Source organism: Molothrus aeneus, unplaced genomic scaffold, assembly GCF_037042795.1.
Source record: "Molothrus aeneus isolate 106 unplaced genomic scaffold, BPBGC_Maene_1.0 scaffold_30, whole genome shotgun sequence".
NCBI lineage: Eukaryota > Metazoa > Chordata > Aves > Passeriformes > Icteridae > Molothrus > Molothrus aeneus.
The window spans coordinates 3286272-3302198 of NW_027098964.1; the positions used below are offsets into that span (position 1 = coordinate 3286272).

Here is a 15927-nt window from a genome sequence, read left to right on the forward strand (position 1 = left end):
GGGGTTTTTGGGGGGTCGTGCTCCCCAATTCCCCTCAGGGCCCTCCGCAGGCCGCGTTTGGGGGGGGGGCTTTGGGGGTGTTTTTAGGGGAGCAGCCGAGGGGTTGGTTTTGGGGTTTTTTTGAGGTTTTTATGGGGGGTGGTTTCCAGGTGATTTTTGGGACTGTTTTAGGGGTTTTGCTGAGGCTGTTTTTGGGGGGTTTTGAGGCTGTTTTTGCGGGGTTTTGAGGCTGTTTTTGGGGTTTTTTTGAGGCTGCTTTTGGGGTGCGTTTGAGGGAGGTTTTTTTAGGTTTTTTTTTTTTCTTTTGAGGGGATTTTCGGGGGTCCGGCGGGCAGCGCGCGGATGTCCCGGGCCGGGGGGGGTCGCGGGGGTCCGTAGGGTCGGGGGTCGCCCCGGGGGCCCGGCCATGGCCTCGGTGCCCGTGTACTGCCTGTGCCGCCTGCCCTACGATGTGACCCGCTTCATGATCGAGTGCGATGGCTGCCAGGACTGGTTCCATGGCAGGTGGGACTGGGAGCACTGGGAGGGACTGGGAGGGGGACTGGGAGCACTGGGATGGGGCTGGGAGCACTGGGACGGGGCTGGGAGCACTGGGATGGGGCTGGGGGGGGACTGGGATGGGACTGGGGTTACTGAGAGGCATCTGGGAGGGACAGGGAGGCATTTGGAGGGTGCTGGAGGAGACTGGGATGTACCTGGGAGGCACTGGGGGGTACTGGGAGGCATCTGGGAGGGACTGGGAGAAGTCTGGGAGGCACTGGGGAGGGAACTGGGAGAAGTCCAGGGGTCATTGAAGGGACTTTGGGGGGGCTGGGAAGAACTGGGAGAAGTCTGGGCAGTACTGGAGGGCTCTGGGAGAAGTCTGGGGAGGGTTGTGGGATACTGGGAGGGACTGGGAGGCATCTGGGGGGTGCTGGAAGGGATTGGGAGAAGTCCAGGGGTACTGGAAGGGGCTTGGGGTGTACTGGGAAGGACTGGGAAGGGTTTTGGGGGTACTGGAGGGGCTGAGAGGGACTTGGGAAGTACTGGGAGAAGTCCTGGGGGTACTGGGAAGGAGTCAGGGAAGGACTGGGGGGTACTGGGAGGGATGGGGAGAAGTCTGGCAGGGACTGGGGGGTGTAAAGAGAGGTGTGGGGTGCAATGGGGGTTGCTGGGGAGGAGCTCGGTGGTTACTGGGAGGCACTGGGAGTTGCTGGGGTGTCCCCACAGCTGCGTGGGGGTGGAGGAGGAGGCGGCGGCGGAGATCGACCTGTACCACTGCCCCCAGTGCGCCGTGCTCAGGGGGCCTTCTGTCAGTGAGTGGGACTGGGGGGACTGGGAGGGACTGGGATGGGGCTGGGGGAGATGCTCTGGGCTCCTTGTGGATCCCCCCGTGTCTCTCTGTCCCTGTGTGTGTCCCCGTGTGTCCCCCTGTCCCCACTGTGTCCCTGGGGCCCCTGTGTGTCCCTGCATGTCCCTCTATCCCCATGTGTCTCTCTGTCCTTGTGTGTCCTCACCATGTCCCTCTGTCCCTGTGTGTCCCCACTGTGTCCCCTGTCCCCATTGTGTCCCCCTGTCCCCACCGTGTCCCTCTGTCCCTGTGTGTCCCCACTGTGTCCCCTGTCCCCATTGTGTCCCCCTGTCCCCACCGTGTCCCTCTGTCCCGCAGTGAAGCGGCGCCGTGGCCCGGCCAAGGCCCCGGAGCAGGACCCCGGCCGTCCGGCCCGCACCGGCAGCGCCCAGTTCATCCGGGAGCTGCGGGGCCGCACCTTCCCCAGGTGAGGGCAGGGACAGGTGTGGGTCAGTGCCGGGTGTGGGTCAGTGCCGGGTGTGGGTCAGTGCCGGGTGTGGGTCAGTGCCAGTGACGGTCAGTGCCAGTGATGGTCAGTGCCAGGTGTGGGTCAGTGCCAGTGTGGGTCAGTGCCAGTGTGGGTCAGTGCCAGGTGTGGGTCAGTGCCAGTGATGGTCAGTGCCAGTGTGGGTCAGTGCCAGTGTGGGTCAGTGCCAGGTGTGGGTCAGTGCCAGTGATGGTCAGTGCCAGGTGTGGGTCAGTGCCAGTGTGGGTCAGTGCCAGTGTGGGTCAGTGCCAGGTGTGGGTCAGTGCCAGTGATGGTCAGTGCCAGGCGTGGGTCAGTCACAGCTATGGGTCAGTCCCACTGTACCCCTTACCCAGGTGAGAATCAGTCCTGGTGGGTGTCAGTCAGTCCTGGGTGATGTCGGTCACTCCTGGGGGCTGTTGGTCACTCCTGGGGGGCTGTTGGTCGCTCCTGGGTGATGTTGGTCACTCCTGGGGGCTGTTGGTCACTCCTGGGTGATGTTGGTCACTCCTGGGTGGTGTTGGTCACTCCTGGGGGGTGTTGGTCACTCCTGGGTGATGTTGGTCACTCCTGGGGGCTGTTGGTCACTCCTGGGGGCTGTTGGTCACTCCTGGGGGGGTTGGTCACTCCTGGGGGGTGTTGGTCACTCCTGGGGGCTGTTGGTCACTCCCAGGGGTCTCACCCCCCTGTCCTGCCCTCAGGTGTGGATAAGGTGCTGCTGCTGTGACCTAGGCAATGGGGTGGGGATCCCTATAGGAACTGGGGGATCCCTGTAGGGGTTGAGTGACCCCTAAGGGGTTGAGTGACCCCTTTGTGGCTCGGGGGGTCCCCGTGGGGCTCTGGGGGGGTCTCACTGTCCCCTGCTCTGTCCCCCCCAGCGCGGACGAGGTGCTGCTTCGGCCCAGCGGGGCGCAGCTGACCGTGGAGTACCTGGAGGAGAACAGCTTCAGCGTGCCCATCCTGGTGGCACGGCACGAGGGGCTGGGCATGACCCTGCCCCCCTCGTCCTTCACCCCCCGGGACGTCCTGCACCACGTCGGTCAGTCTGGGGGGGCTTTGGGGGGGCTTTGGGGGGGCTGCATCAGGGGACCCCCAGGACCCCGCGATAGGGGAAGAGTCCCCCCCCACTATAACTTCACTCTTTGTATTCTACTGAGGAGTTTTGGGGGAATGGGTGAGGGTCCAGAGGGTCCCCATTCAGGTTTTGGGGTGTCAGGGGGTCCCCAGGACCCCATAAAAGGGGCAGGGTCCCCCTTATGATTTCACCCCCTTGTTGGCATCTTACTCCATATTGAGGGGTGCTGGGGAGATGGGTGAGGGTCTAGAGGGTCCTCTTTCAGTATTTGGGGTGCACAGGGAGGTTTTGGGGTGCACAGGGAGGTTTTGGGGTGCACAGGGAGGTTTTGGGGGGTTTTTGGGGCGCTCAGGGAGATTTTGGGGGGGGGGTTTGGGGTCCCCCCAGCCGTTTTTGGGGTGCTCAGGGAGGTGTTAAGGGGGTTTTTGGGGTCCCCCCAGCCGTTTTTGGGGTGCTCAGGGAGGTGTTTGGGAGGGTTTTTGGGGGTCCCCCCAGCCCTTTTTAGGGGTGCTCAGGGAGGTGTTGGGAGGGTTTTTGGGGGTCCCCCCAGCCGTTTTTGGGGTGCTGAGGCAGTTTTGGGGCACACACAGAGGTTTTGGGGGGGGTTTTGGGGTCCCCCCAGCCGTTTCTGGGGTGCTCAGGGAGGTTTAAGGGGGAGTTTTTGGGGTCCCCCCGGCTGTTTTTGGGGTGCTGAGGCAGTTTTGGGGCGCACAGAGAGGTTTTGGGGGGGTTTTTGGGGTCCCCCTGGCCGTTTCTGGGGTGCCCCCGGCCGTTTTTGGGGCGCTGAGGCCGTTTTGGGGCCCACAGAGAGGTTTTGGGGGATTTTTGGTGTTCCCCCGGCCGTTTTTGGGGCCCACAGAGAGGTTTTGGGGGGTTTTTGGGGTTCCCCCGGCCGTATTTGGGGGCCCCCCCGGCAGTTTCTGGGGTCCCCCCGGCCGTTTTTGGGGTCCCCCCGGCCGTTTTTGGTGTTCCCCTGGCCGTTTTTGGGGCCCACAGAGAGGTTTTGGGGGTTTTTGGGGTCCCCCCGGCCGTTTCTGGGGTTCCCCCGGCGGTTTCTGGGGTCCCCCTGGCCGTTTTCGGGGTCCCCCCGGCCGTTTTTGGGGCACACAGAGAGGTTTTGGGGGGTTTTTGGGGTGCCCCCGGCCGTTTCTGGGGTCCCCCCGGCCGTTTCTGGGGTCCCCCCGGCCGTTTTCGGGGTCCCCCCGGCGGTTTTCGGGGCGCTGAGGCCGTTCTGGGGCCCGCAGGAGCTGACAAGGTGGTGGCCGTGCTGGACGTGGGCCGCCAGGCCGAGCTGCGCATGCGCCTCGGGGACTTCGTGGCCTACCTGGGGGGGCCCCGGCGCGAGCGCGTCCTCAGCGTCACCGGCCTGGAGTTCTCGGACACGCGGTGGGTGCCAGGGCTCCCAGGGCTCCCAGTCAGTCCTGCCTAGTCCCTTCCCAGTGCTCCCAGTGCCTCCCAGTCCCTTCCCAGTGCTCCCAGTGCCTCCCAGGGCTCCCAGGGCTCCCAGTGCTCCCAGTCCTGCCTAGTCCCTTCCCAGTGCTCCCAGTACCTCCCAGTGCTCCCAGTGCCTCCCAGTGCTCCATCCTAGTGAATCCCAGTGCTCCCAGTGAATCCCAGTGCTCCCAGTGAATCCCAGTGCTCCCAGGGCTCCCAGTGCCTCCCAGTGCTCCCAGTGCTCCCAGTGCCTCCCAGTGCTCCCAGGGCTCCCAGTGCTCCCAGTCAGTCCTGCCTAGTCCCTTCCCAGTGCTCCCAGTGCCTCCCAGTCCCTTCCCAGTGCTCCCAGTGCCTCCCAGTGCTCCCAGTGCTCCCAGGGCTCCCAGTGCCTCCCAGTGCTCCCAGTGCCCCATCCTAGTGAATCCCAGTGCATCCCAGTGCTCCCAGTGCCTCCCAGTCCCTCCCAGTGCTCCCAGGGCTCCCAGTGCCCCATCCTAGTGAATCCCAGTGCTCCCAGTGAATCCCAGTCCTTCCCAGTGCTCCCAGTGCCCCCAGTGCTCCCAGTGCCTTCCCAGTGCTCCCAGTGCCTTCCCAGTGCTCCCAGTCCTTTCCCAGTCCTTCCCAGTCCTTCCCCAGTCCTCCCAGTGCTCCCAGTGCTCCCAGTGCCCCATCCTAGTGAATCCCAGTGCTCCCAGTGCCTTCCCAGTCCTTCCCATTGCCTCCCAGTGCCTCCCAGTCCTTCCCAGTGCTCCCAGTGCTCCCAGTCCTGCCTAGTCCCTTCCCAGGGCTCCCAGTGCTCCCAGTCCTTCCCAGTTCTTCCCAGTCCTGCCTAGTCCCTTCCCAGTGCTCCCAGTCCTTCCCAGTCCTTCCCGGTGCTCCCAGTCCCTCCCAGTCCTGCCTAGTCCCTTCCCAGTCTTTCCCAGTCCCTCCCAGTGCCTCCCAGTCCTTCCTTCCTTCCACATCGACTGCTCCCAATTCCTTTCAGTGCTCCCAGTCCTGCCTAGTTCTTTCCCAGTGCTCCCAGTTCCTCTCAGTCCTTCCTGGTGCTCCCAGTCCTTCCTGGTGCTCCCAGTCCCTCCCAGTGCTCCCAGCGACCGCCAGTGCCTGCCAGTGCTCCCAGTAACTCCCAGTCCTTTCCCAGTCCTTTCCCAGTCCTTCCCAGTGCTCCCAGTCCTTCCCAGTGCTGCCGGTAACCCCCACTTCCTTCCAGTGCTCCCAGTAACCCCCAGTTCCTTCTAGTGCTGCCTGATCCTTCCCGGTGCTCCCAGTGCCACCCAGTGCTCCCAGTGCCTCCCCTTCCCACCTCCTCCAACCCCAGGGACCCCCAAAATCCCAAATCTTCCCCCTTCCCTTCTCTTCCCACCATAGGGATCCCCAAAATCCCAGACCTTGCCCTACAACTACCCACAAAATCCCAAATCCTGCCCCCCAATGACCCCCAAAATCCCAAATCCTGCCCCCCACCCAAGTACCTTCAAAATCCCAGATCCTTTCCCCCAATGACCCCCAAAATCCCAAATCCTGCCCTTCAAGTACCCCCAAAATCCCAGATCCTTTCCCCCAATGACCCCAAAATCCCAAATCCTGCCCTTCAAGTACCCCCAAAATCCCAGATCCTTTCCCCCAATGACCCCAAAATCCCAAATCCTGCCCTCCCTAGGCCCCCCAAAATCCCAAATCCTCCTCTCCCCAAGCACCCCCAAAACCCCAGACCCTCCTCCCAAGCACCCCCAAAATCCCAAATCCTCCTCTCCCCAAGCACCCCCTAAACCCCAGACCCTGCCCCTCGCCGCCATCTCCCACTGCATCCTCTCCCCCCCGGTGTCCCCCGTGCCCCATGGGGGGGTCCCCCAGCCCCTGAGCCCCGTTTTTTGGGGCGCCCCAGGCTGTCGAACCTGGTGCAGACGCCGCGGATCGTGCGGAAGCTCTCGTGGGTGGAGAACCTGTGGCCGGGGGAGTCGGCGCGGGAGCGGCCGAGCGTGCAGAAATTCTGCCTGATGGGGGCCAAGGACAGCTACAGCGACTTCCACATCGACTGCGGGGGCACCTCGGCCTGGTACCACGTGCTCAGGGTACGAGGGGGGTCTGTAGGGGATTTGGGGACAGTTGTAGGGGATTTGGGGGCATTTGTAGGGGATTTGGGGGCAGTTGTAGGGGATTTGGGGACATTTGTAGGGGATTTGGGGGCATTTGTAGGGAATTTGGGGGCATTTGTAGGGGATTTTGGGCTGGGGGTGTGTGGATACAGCGACTTCCACATCGACTGCGGGGCCACCTTGGCTTGGTACCACGTGCTCAGGGTACGAGGGGGGTCTGTAGGGGATTTGGGGGCGGTTGTAGGGGATTTGGGGGCATTTGTAGGGAATTTGGGGGCATTTGTAGGGGATTTTGGGCTGGGGGTGTGTGGATACAGCGACTTCCACATCGACTGCGGGGCCACCTTGGCTTGGTACCACGTGCTCAGGGTACGAGGGGGGTCTGTAGGGGATTTGGGGGCAGTTATAAGGGATTTGGGGGCATTTGTAGGGAATTTGGGGGCATTTGTAGCGGATTTTGGGCTGGGGGTGTGTGGATACAGCGACTTCCACACCAGCTGTGGAGGCACCTTGGCTTGGTACCACGTGCTCAGGGTAGGAGGGGGGGTGTTGTAGGGGATTTGGGGGCAGTTGTAGGGGATTTGGGGGCAGTTGTAGGGGATTTGGAGGCAGTTGTAGGGGATTTGGAGGCAGTTGTAGGGGATTTGGGGGCAGTTGTAGGGGATTTGGGGGCAGTTGTAGGGGATTTGGAGGCAGTTGTAGGGGATTTGGAGGCAGTTGTAGGGGATTTGGGGGCATTTGTAGCGGATTTGGGGGCATTTGTAGCGGATTTGAGGCTGGTGGTGTGTGGCTACAGCAACTTCCACACCAGCTGTGGAGGCACCTTGGCCTGGTACCTCATGCTCAGGGTATGAGGGGGCATCCTCCAGGGCTCTGGGGGCGTTTGGGGCATTTTTGAGGGCGTTTGGGGCATTTTTGAGGGCGTTTGGGGCATTTTTGGGGGAATGAAAGCTGGGGCTCTTACCTGTCCCGCGTGTGCCCCCTCACCTGTGCCCCAGGGCGAGCAGATCTTTTACCTGGCGCGTCCCTCGGCCGCCAACCTGGCGCTGTTCGAGGCCTGGAGCAGCTCCCGGAACCAGCCCGAGCTCTTCTTCGGGGACCAGGTGGATCGGTGCTTCCGGTGCCACCTGCGCCAGGGCCAGACCCTCTTCATCCCCACAGGTGAGGGGGGCTCGGGGACACCTGGGCACAAGCGCGGGGACACCTGTGCCAGACCCCAAACACCCCCCAGTGTCACCTGTGCAAGGGACAGAACCCCAAACACATCCCAGTGTCACCTGTGCAAGGGACAGAACCCCAAACACACCCCAGTGTCACCTGTGCAAGGGACAGAACCCCAAACACCCCCCAGTGTCACCTGTGCCAGGGACAGAACCCCAAACACATCCCAGTGTCACCTGTGCCAGGGAGAGAACCCCAAACACAACTGCAGTGTCACGTGTGTCACTTGTGTCAGACCCCAAACACACCCCCAGTGTCACCTGTGCAAGGGACAGAACCCCAAACACACCTGCAGTGTCACCTGTGCCAGGGACAGAACCCCAAACACATCCCAGTGTCACCTGTGCAAGGGACAGAACCCCAAACACACCCCAGTGTCATCTGTGCCAGGGACAGAACCCCAAACACACCCCCAGTGTCACCTGTGCCAGGGACAGAACCCCAAACACAACTGCAGTGTCACCTGTGTCACCTGTGCCAGACCCCAAACACACCCGCAGTGTCACCTGTGTCACCTGTGCAAGGGACAGACCCCCAAACACACCCCCAGTGTCACCTGTGTCACCTTTGCCAGACCCCAAACACACCCCCAGTGTCACCTGTGCAAGGGACAGAGCCCTTTAGTGTCACCTGTGCCAGGGCCAGACCCCCAAATGTGCCCCCAGTGTCACCTGTGCCAGGGACAAACACCCCCAAGTGTCACCTGTGTCACCAGGTGAGCGTTTGGTGGCCTTGGGGACCCCCCAACGTCTCCTGGTGGGGTCAGACTGGGGGGCTCCCAGTAACTCCCAGTAACCCCAAAGCTTCCCTCACAATCCCCAGCAAGCCCCTGCTCCCTTCCCAGTGCTCCCAGTGCCTCCCAGTGCTCCCAGTGAACCCCAGTGCTCCCAGTGCTGCATCCCAGTGCTCCCAGTGCATCCCAGTGCTCCCAGTGCTCCCAGTGTATCCCAGTGAATCCCAGTGCACCCCAGTGCTCCCAGTGCTCCCAGTGCTCCATCCCAGTGAACCCCAGTGCTCCCAGTGCCCCATCCCAGTGCTCCCAGTGAATCCCAGTGCTCCCAGTGAATCCCAGTGCTCCCAGTGCCCCACCCCAGTGCTCCCAGTGCATCCCAGTGCTCCCAGTGAACCCCAGTGCTCCCAGTGCATCCCAGTGCTCCCAGTGCATCCCAGTGCCCTGTCCCAGTGAACCCCAGTGCCCCCCAGTGCCCCATCCCAGTGCTCCCAGTGCCCCATCCCAGTGCTCCCAGTGCCCCATCCCAGTGCTCCCAGTGCCCCATCCCAGTGAATCCCAGTGCTCCCAGTGCCCCACCCCAGTGCTCCCAGTGCATCCCAGTGCATCCCAGTGCTCCCAGTGCCCCACCCCAGTGCTCCCAGTGCCCCACCCCAGTGCTCCCAGTGAACCCCAGTGCTCCCAGTGCATCCCAGTGCATCCCAGTGCTCCCAGTGCCCCATCCCAGTGCTCCCAGTGCTCCCAGTGCATCCCAGTGCTCCCAGTGCATCCCAGTGCCCCATCCCAGTGCTCCCAGTGCCCCATCCCAGTGCGTCCCAGTTCTCCCAGTGCATCCCAGTGAATCCCAGTTCTCCCAGTGCCCCCAGTGCCCCATCCCAGTGCATCCCAGTGCATCCCAGTGCATCCCAGTGCTCCCAGTGCCCCATCCCAGTGCATCCCAGTGCCCCATCCCAGTGCATCCCAGTGCCCCATCCCAGTGCTCCCAGTGCTCCCAGTGCTCCCAGTGCTCCCAGTGCCCCATCCCAGTGCTCCCAGTGCTCCCAGTGCTCCCAGTGCTCCCAGTGCCCCATCCCAGTGCTCCCAGTGCTCCCAGTGCCCCCAGTGCTCCCAGTGCCCCGTCCCAGTGCTCCCAGTGCTCCCAGTGCTCCCAGTGCCCCATCCCAGTGCATCCCAGTGCTCCCAGTGCCCCATCCCAGTGCTCCCAGTGCTCCCAGTGCCCCCAGTGCTCCCAGTGCCCCATCCCAGTGCATCCCAGTGCTCCCAGTGCCCCATCCCAGTGCTCCCAGTGCTCCCAGTGCCCCCAGTGCTCCCAGTGCCCCATCCCAGTGCATCCCAGTGCTCCCAGTGCCCCATCCCAGTGCTCCCAGTGCTCCCAGTGCTCCCAGTACCCCCTCCCAGTGCTCCCAGTGCTCCCAGTTGCCCGTGTCTGTCCCCAGGCTGGATCCACGCCGTGCTCACCCCCGTGGACTCGCTGGCCTTCGGGGGGCACTTCCTGCACAGCCTCAACATCGGCATGCAGCTCCGGTGGGCTGGGGGGCTTTGGGGGGCTTTGGGGGGGCTTTGGGGGGGCTTTGGGGGGGCTTTGGGGGCGTCCTTTGGGAGAATTTGGGGGGGCTGGGTGAGGGTTTGGGGGTTTTGAAAAGGTTTGGGGGAGTTTGGGGGGACTGGCTGAGGATTTGGGGGGGCTTGGAGGGGCTTGGAGGGTTTTGGGGGTGTCCTTTGGGGGGGCTCGATGAGGATTTAGGGGTTTTGAACAGGTTTGAGGGGGAGTTTGGGGGTGGTTTTGGGCAGTTGGGGGGGCTTGGAGGGGCTTTGGGGGTTTTGGGGGTGTCCTTTGGGAGAGTTTGGGGGGCTGGGTGAGGTTTTGGGGGCTTTGAAAAGGTTTGGGGGGGCTTTGAGGGTTTTGGGGGTGACTTTTGGGAGTTTGGGGGTGTTGCGTGAGGGTTTGGGGGTTTGAAAAGGTTTGGGGGGGGCTTTTGGGAGGGTTTGGGGGTTTTTTGGGGTGTCCTTTGGGAGAGTTTGGGGGAGCTGGGTGAGGTTTTGGGGGCTTTGAAAAGGTTTTGGGAGAGTTTGGGGGGACTGGCTGAGGATTTGGGGGGGCTTGGAGGGGCTTTGAGGGTTTTGGGGGTGTCCTTTGGGGGGCTCAATGAAGATTTAGGGGTTTTGGACAGGTTTGGGGGAGTTTTGGGGTGGTTTTGGGCACTTTGGGGGGGCTTGGAGGAGCTCTTGGGGGGGTTTTGGAAGGGTTTTTTTGGGATGTTTTTGGGATTCTGGGGGTGTTTTTTGGGGTGGCTTGGGGGGGAAAATTGAGAGGGGGGTGAAGGAGAGATTTGGGGGTTTGGGTGAGAGTTTGGGGGTGCAGGGAGAGTTTCAGGCCCAGCAGGTGCTGTGGGGTGCCCGTGCCCCCCCCAAAACCGCCCCAAAATCCTTCCTGACCCCCCAAAACCACCCCAAAATCCTTCCTGACCCCCCCAAAACCCCCCAAAAACCTTCTTGACCCCCCAAAACCCCCCAAAATCCTTCCTGACCCCCCAAAAACCTTCCCAAAAACCTTTCTGACCCCCCAAAACCCCCCAAAAACCTTCCTGACCCCCCAAAACCCCCCAAAAAACCTTTCTGACCCCCCAAAACCCCCCAAAATCCTTCCTGACCCCCCCAAAACCCCCCTAAAAACCTTCCTCACGCCCCAAAAAACCCCAAAATCCTTCCTGACCCCCCAAAACCTTCCCAAAATCCTTCCTGACCCCCCAAAACCTTCCCAAAATCCTTCCTGACCCCCCAAAACCCCCCAAAATCCTTCCTGACCCCCAAAACCTTCCCAAAATCCTTCCTGACCCCCCAAAATCCTTCCTGACCCCCCAAGACCCCCCAAAACCCCCCAAAACCTTTCTGACCCCCCAAAACCCTCCCTAAATCCTTCCTGACCCCCCAAAACCGCCCCAAAATCCTTCCTGACCCCCCAAAACCCTTCCTGACTCCCCCAAAACCCCCTAAAACCTTCCTGACTCCCCAAAAACCTTTCTGACCCCCCAAAACCTTCCCAAAATCCTTCCTGACCCCCCAAAACCCTCCCAAACACCTTCCTGAGCCTCCCCAAAACCCCCCAAAATCCTTCCTGACCCCCCAAAACCCTCCCAAACACCTTCCTGACCCCCCCAAAACCCCCCCAAAACCTTCCCAAAAACCTTCCTGAGCCTCCAAAACCCCCCCCAAAAACCTTCCTGACCCCCCAAAACCTTCCCTAAATCCTTCCTGACCCCCCAAAACCCCCCAAACACCTTCCTGACCCCCCAAAACCCTCCCAAAAACCTTCCTGAGCCCCCCAAAACCCCCCAAAAACCTTTCTGACCCCCCAAAACCCCCCAAACACCTTCCTGACCCCCCAAACCCCCAAACCCCCTCCCCAGGGCGTACGAGCTGCAGCGCCGCCTCAACACCCCCGACCTGGCCAAGTTCCCCAATTTCGAGACCGTCTGCTGGTACGTGGGGAGGCACCTGCTGGACACCTTCCGAGGTGGGTGCCCCTCCTGGGGGGCTGGGGGGGCTGGGAACACACCTGGGGGGGCTGGGAACACACCTGGGGGGGGTTAGAATGCACCTGGGGGGGGGTTAGAACACACCTGGGGGGGTTAGAATGCACCTGGGGGGGTTTAAACACACCTGGGGGGGTTTAAACACACCTGGGGGGGTTAGAACACACCTGGGGGGGTTAGAATGCACCTGGGGGGATTTAAACACACCTGGGGGGTTTAGAACAGACCTGGGGGGGCTGGGAACACACCTGGGGGTGGTTAGAATGCACCTGGGGGGGTTAGAACACACCTGGGGGGGCTGGGAACCCACCTGGGAACACACCTGGGGGGATTTAAACACACCTGGAGGGGTTTAAAATGCACCTGGGGGGGGGTTAGAACACACCTGGGGGGGGGTTAGAACACACCTGGGGGGGTTAGAACACACCTGGGAGGGTTTTAAACACACCTGGGGGGGGTTAGAACACACCTGGGGGGGTTAGAATGCACCTGGGGGGGTTTAAACACACTTGGGGGGGGGGGGGTTAAAATCCACCTGGGGGTGATTTAGAACCCATCTGAAGGGGTTTAAACCCACCTGGGGGGGTTAGAACACACCTGGGGTGATTTAGACCCCACCTGGGGGGGTTTAGAACACACCTGGGGGGGTTAAAATCCATCTGGGGGTGCTTACAACCTCTCTGGGTGGGCTGGGAACCCACCTGGGAGGGGTTTAAACACACCTGGGGGAGGTTAAAACCCACTTGGGGGGGTTTAGAACCCACCTGGGGGGTTTAGAACCCACCTGGGGTGATTTAGAACCCACCTGGGAGGGTTTAGAACACACCTGGGGGGATTTAGAATGCACCTGAGGGGATTTAGGAACCACCTGCGGGGGGTTAAAATCCACCTGGGGTGATTTAGAACCCACCTGGGGGGGGGTTAAACACACCTGGAGGGGCTGGGAACCCACTTGAAGGGGTTTAAACCCACCTGAGGGGATTTAGAACTCACCTGGGGGGGTTAAAATCCACCTGGGGGTGCTTAAAACCGCTCTGGGGGTGCTGGGAACCCACCTGGGGGGCCTCAAAGTCTCTCTAGGGGGGTTTAAACCCAACTGAGGGGACTCTAAACCCATTTTGGGGGGGCTCTAAACCCATTTTGGGGGGGCTCTAAATCTATCTGGGGCAGTTTAAGCCCATCTGGGGGGGTCCCTAAACCCACCCGGGGGTGTCTAAACCCACCTGGGGATCCCCAAAATCTCCCTGAGAGGGCTCTGTGGGAGTGTCGTCCTCATTTTTGGGGTGTCCTTGTGGTTCCCACTCTGGCTCTGTGCTTCCCATCCCAATCTGGGGTTTTTGGGGTTTCCCTGAGTTTCCCATCCTGATTTTTGGGGTCCCCCTGAGTTTCCCTCTCTGGCTCTGTGGTTCCCATCCCAGTTTGGGTTTTTTGGGGTCCCCCTGAGTTTCCCACTCTGGCTCTGTGCTTCCCATCCCAATTTGGGGTTTTTGGGGTGTCCCTGAGTTTCCCACCCCATTTTTGGGGTGTCCCTGAGTTTCCCTCTCTGGCTCTGTGCTTCCCATCCCAATCTGGGGTTTTTGGGGTTTCCCTGAGTTTCCCATCCTGATTTTTGGGGTTTCCCTGAGTTTCCCATGCTGATTTTGTGTGATTTCAATCCCCAATTTTTGGGGTCTCCCTGAGTTTCCCACTCTGGCTCTGTGCTTTCCATCCCAGTTTGGGTTTTTGGGGTGTCCCTGAGTTTCCCATCCCATTTTTGGGGTATCCCTGAGTTTCCCACGCTGATTTTTGGGGTCCCCCTGAGTTTCCCACCCTGGCTCTGTGCTTCCCATCCCAATCTGGCGTTTTTGGGGTGCAGGGCTGCGGGAGAACCGCCGGCACCCCGCGGCCTATTTGGTGCTGGGAGCCCGAGCCCTGACCGGGGCCTTCCGAGCCTGGACCCGCCGAGAGGTTTGGGGGGGTCCTGAGGGGTTTTGGGGTGGCTCTGAGGGGTTTTTGGGGGGTCCAGAGGAATTTTGGGGGGCTCAAAGGGATTTTGGGGGGGTCCTGAGGGGTTTTGGGGGGCTTAAAAGGGATTTGGGGGGGTTAAAAGGGATTTTGGGGGAGCTCAAAGGGATTTTGGGGGGTTCTGAGGGGTTTTGGGGGGCTTGAAAGGGATTTGGGGGGGTCCAAAGAGTTTTTGGGGGAGCTCAAAGGGATTTTGGAGGGGTCCTGAGGGGTTTTTGGGGGGTCCTGAGGGGTTTTGGGGGAGCTCAAAGGGATTTTGGGGGGGTCCTGAGGGGTTTTTGTGGGGTCCTGAGGGGTTTTGGGGGGCTCAAAAGGGATTTGGAGGGGTCCAAAGGGATTTTGGGGGAGCTCAAAGGGATTTTGGAGGGGTCCTGAGGGGTTTTTGGGGGCTCCTGAGGGGTTTTGGGGGGCTTCAAAGGGATTGTGGGGGGCTCCAAAGGGATTTTGGTGGGATCCTGAAGGATTTTGTTGGTCCCAATGGATTTTGGGGGGCTCAAAGGGATTTTGGGGGGGCTCAAAGGGATTTTGGGAGCTCCAAAAGGATTTTGTGGGTGTTGAAAGGGATTTTGTGGAGCTCTGAGGGGTTTTGTTGCTCCTGACAGATTTTGGGGGGTTCCAGATGGATTTTGGGGGGTTCTAGCGGGATTTGAGGGGGCCTCAAAGGGATTTTGGGGAGCTCTGAGGGATTTTGTCAGTCCTGACAGATTTTGGGGGGGGGGTTCAAAGGGATTTTATGAATATTCAAAGGGATTTTGGGGTGCTCCAGGGGATTTTGTCAGTTGTGACAGATTTTGGGGGGTTCTAGCGGGATTTGAGGGAGGCTCAAAGGGATTTTGGGGAGCTCTGAGGGATTTTGAGGGTGTTCAAAGGGATTTTTTGGAGCTCTGAGGGATTTTGTCGCTCCTGACAGATTTTGGGGGGTTCCAGAGGGATTTGGGGTGGCTCAAAGGGATTTTATGAATGTTCAAAGGGATTTTGTGGAGCTCTGAGGGGTTTTGTCAGTCCTGACAGATTTTTGGGGGTTCTAGCGGGATTTTGTGGGGGCTCAAAGGGATTTTGGGGGGGCTCAAAGGGATTTTTGGGAGCTCCAAAGGGATTTTGAGGGTGTTCAAAGGGATTTTGTGGAGCTCTGAGGGATTTTGTCGCTCCTGACAGATTTTGGGGGGTTCCAGAGGGATTTTGGGGGGTTCCAGAGGGATTTGGGGTGGCTCAAAGGGATTTTATGAATGTTCAAAGGGATTTTGTGGAGCTCTGAGGGGTTTTGTTGCTCCTGACAGATTTTGGGGGGTTCCAGAGGGATTTTGAGGGGTTCTAGCGGGATTTGAGGGAGGCTCAAAGGGATTTTGGGGAGCTCTGAGGGATTTTGAGGATGTTCAAAGGGATTTTTTGGAGCTCTGAGGGATTTTGTGGAGCTCCTGACAGATTTTGGGGGGGGTTCCAGAGGGATTTTGGGGGGGTTCCAGAGGGATTTTATGAATATTCAAAGGGATTTTGGGGTGCTCCAGGAGATTTTGTCAGTTGTGACAGATTTTGGGGGGTTCCAGAGGGATTTGGGGTGGCTCAAAGGGATTTTGAGGGTGTTCAAAGGGATTTTGGGGAGCTCTGAGGGATTTTGTGGCTCCTGACAGATTTTGGGGGGTTCCAGAGGGATTTTATGAATATTCAAAGGGATTTTGGGGAGCTCCAGGGGATTTTGGGGCCCTGGGGGGGGTTTGGGAGGGTTGGGAAGGGATGTGAGGGGCTTAGAGGGGATTTGGGGGGGGGGATCTGGGGAATTTTGGGGGGCTGTGTGGGGGTCCCAGGGGTGGAAGTTTTGGGGGGGGAAAGGTTTGGGGTCTCCCCCATTTTAACCCTTTCACCCCCAGGTCCTAGCAGAGCACGAGCAGGAGATCCCTGAGACCGTCAGGCCGGGGCAGCTGATCAAGGAGCTGGGCAGGGAGATCCGGCTGGCAGAGGTGAACTGGGAGCACTGGGAGGGACTGGGAATGGTGGGAATGGCTGGAGCTGGGGGGGGGGGGGCACTGGGAGCAACTGGGCA

The 15927-nt window shown here is 60.4% G+C and overlaps 1 protein-coding gene across 1 annotated transcript in view; it reads left to right on the top strand.

The window, feature by feature from the left end:
• The first annotated feature begins 386 nt into the window (after nucleotides 1–386).
• Nucleotides 387–15927, top strand: part of PHF8 (PHD finger protein 8) — a 28661-nt gene continuing 13120 nt past the window's right edge. The window contains 11 exon segments of the mRNA XM_066570350.1: nucleotides 387–504; nucleotides 1210–1295; nucleotides 1649–1757; nucleotides 2675–2835; nucleotides 4116–4257; nucleotides 6191–6377; nucleotides 7400–7562; nucleotides 9789–9876; nucleotides 11760–11866; nucleotides 13741–13832; nucleotides 15755–15844. Of these exon segments, the coding sequence (XP_066426447.1) occupies nucleotides 407–504; nucleotides 1210–1295; nucleotides 1649–1757; nucleotides 2675–2835; nucleotides 4116–4257; nucleotides 6191–6377; nucleotides 7400–7562; nucleotides 9789–9876; nucleotides 11760–11866; nucleotides 13741–13832; nucleotides 15755–15844 (1323 nt within the window). The 5' untranslated portion in view covers nucleotides 387–406.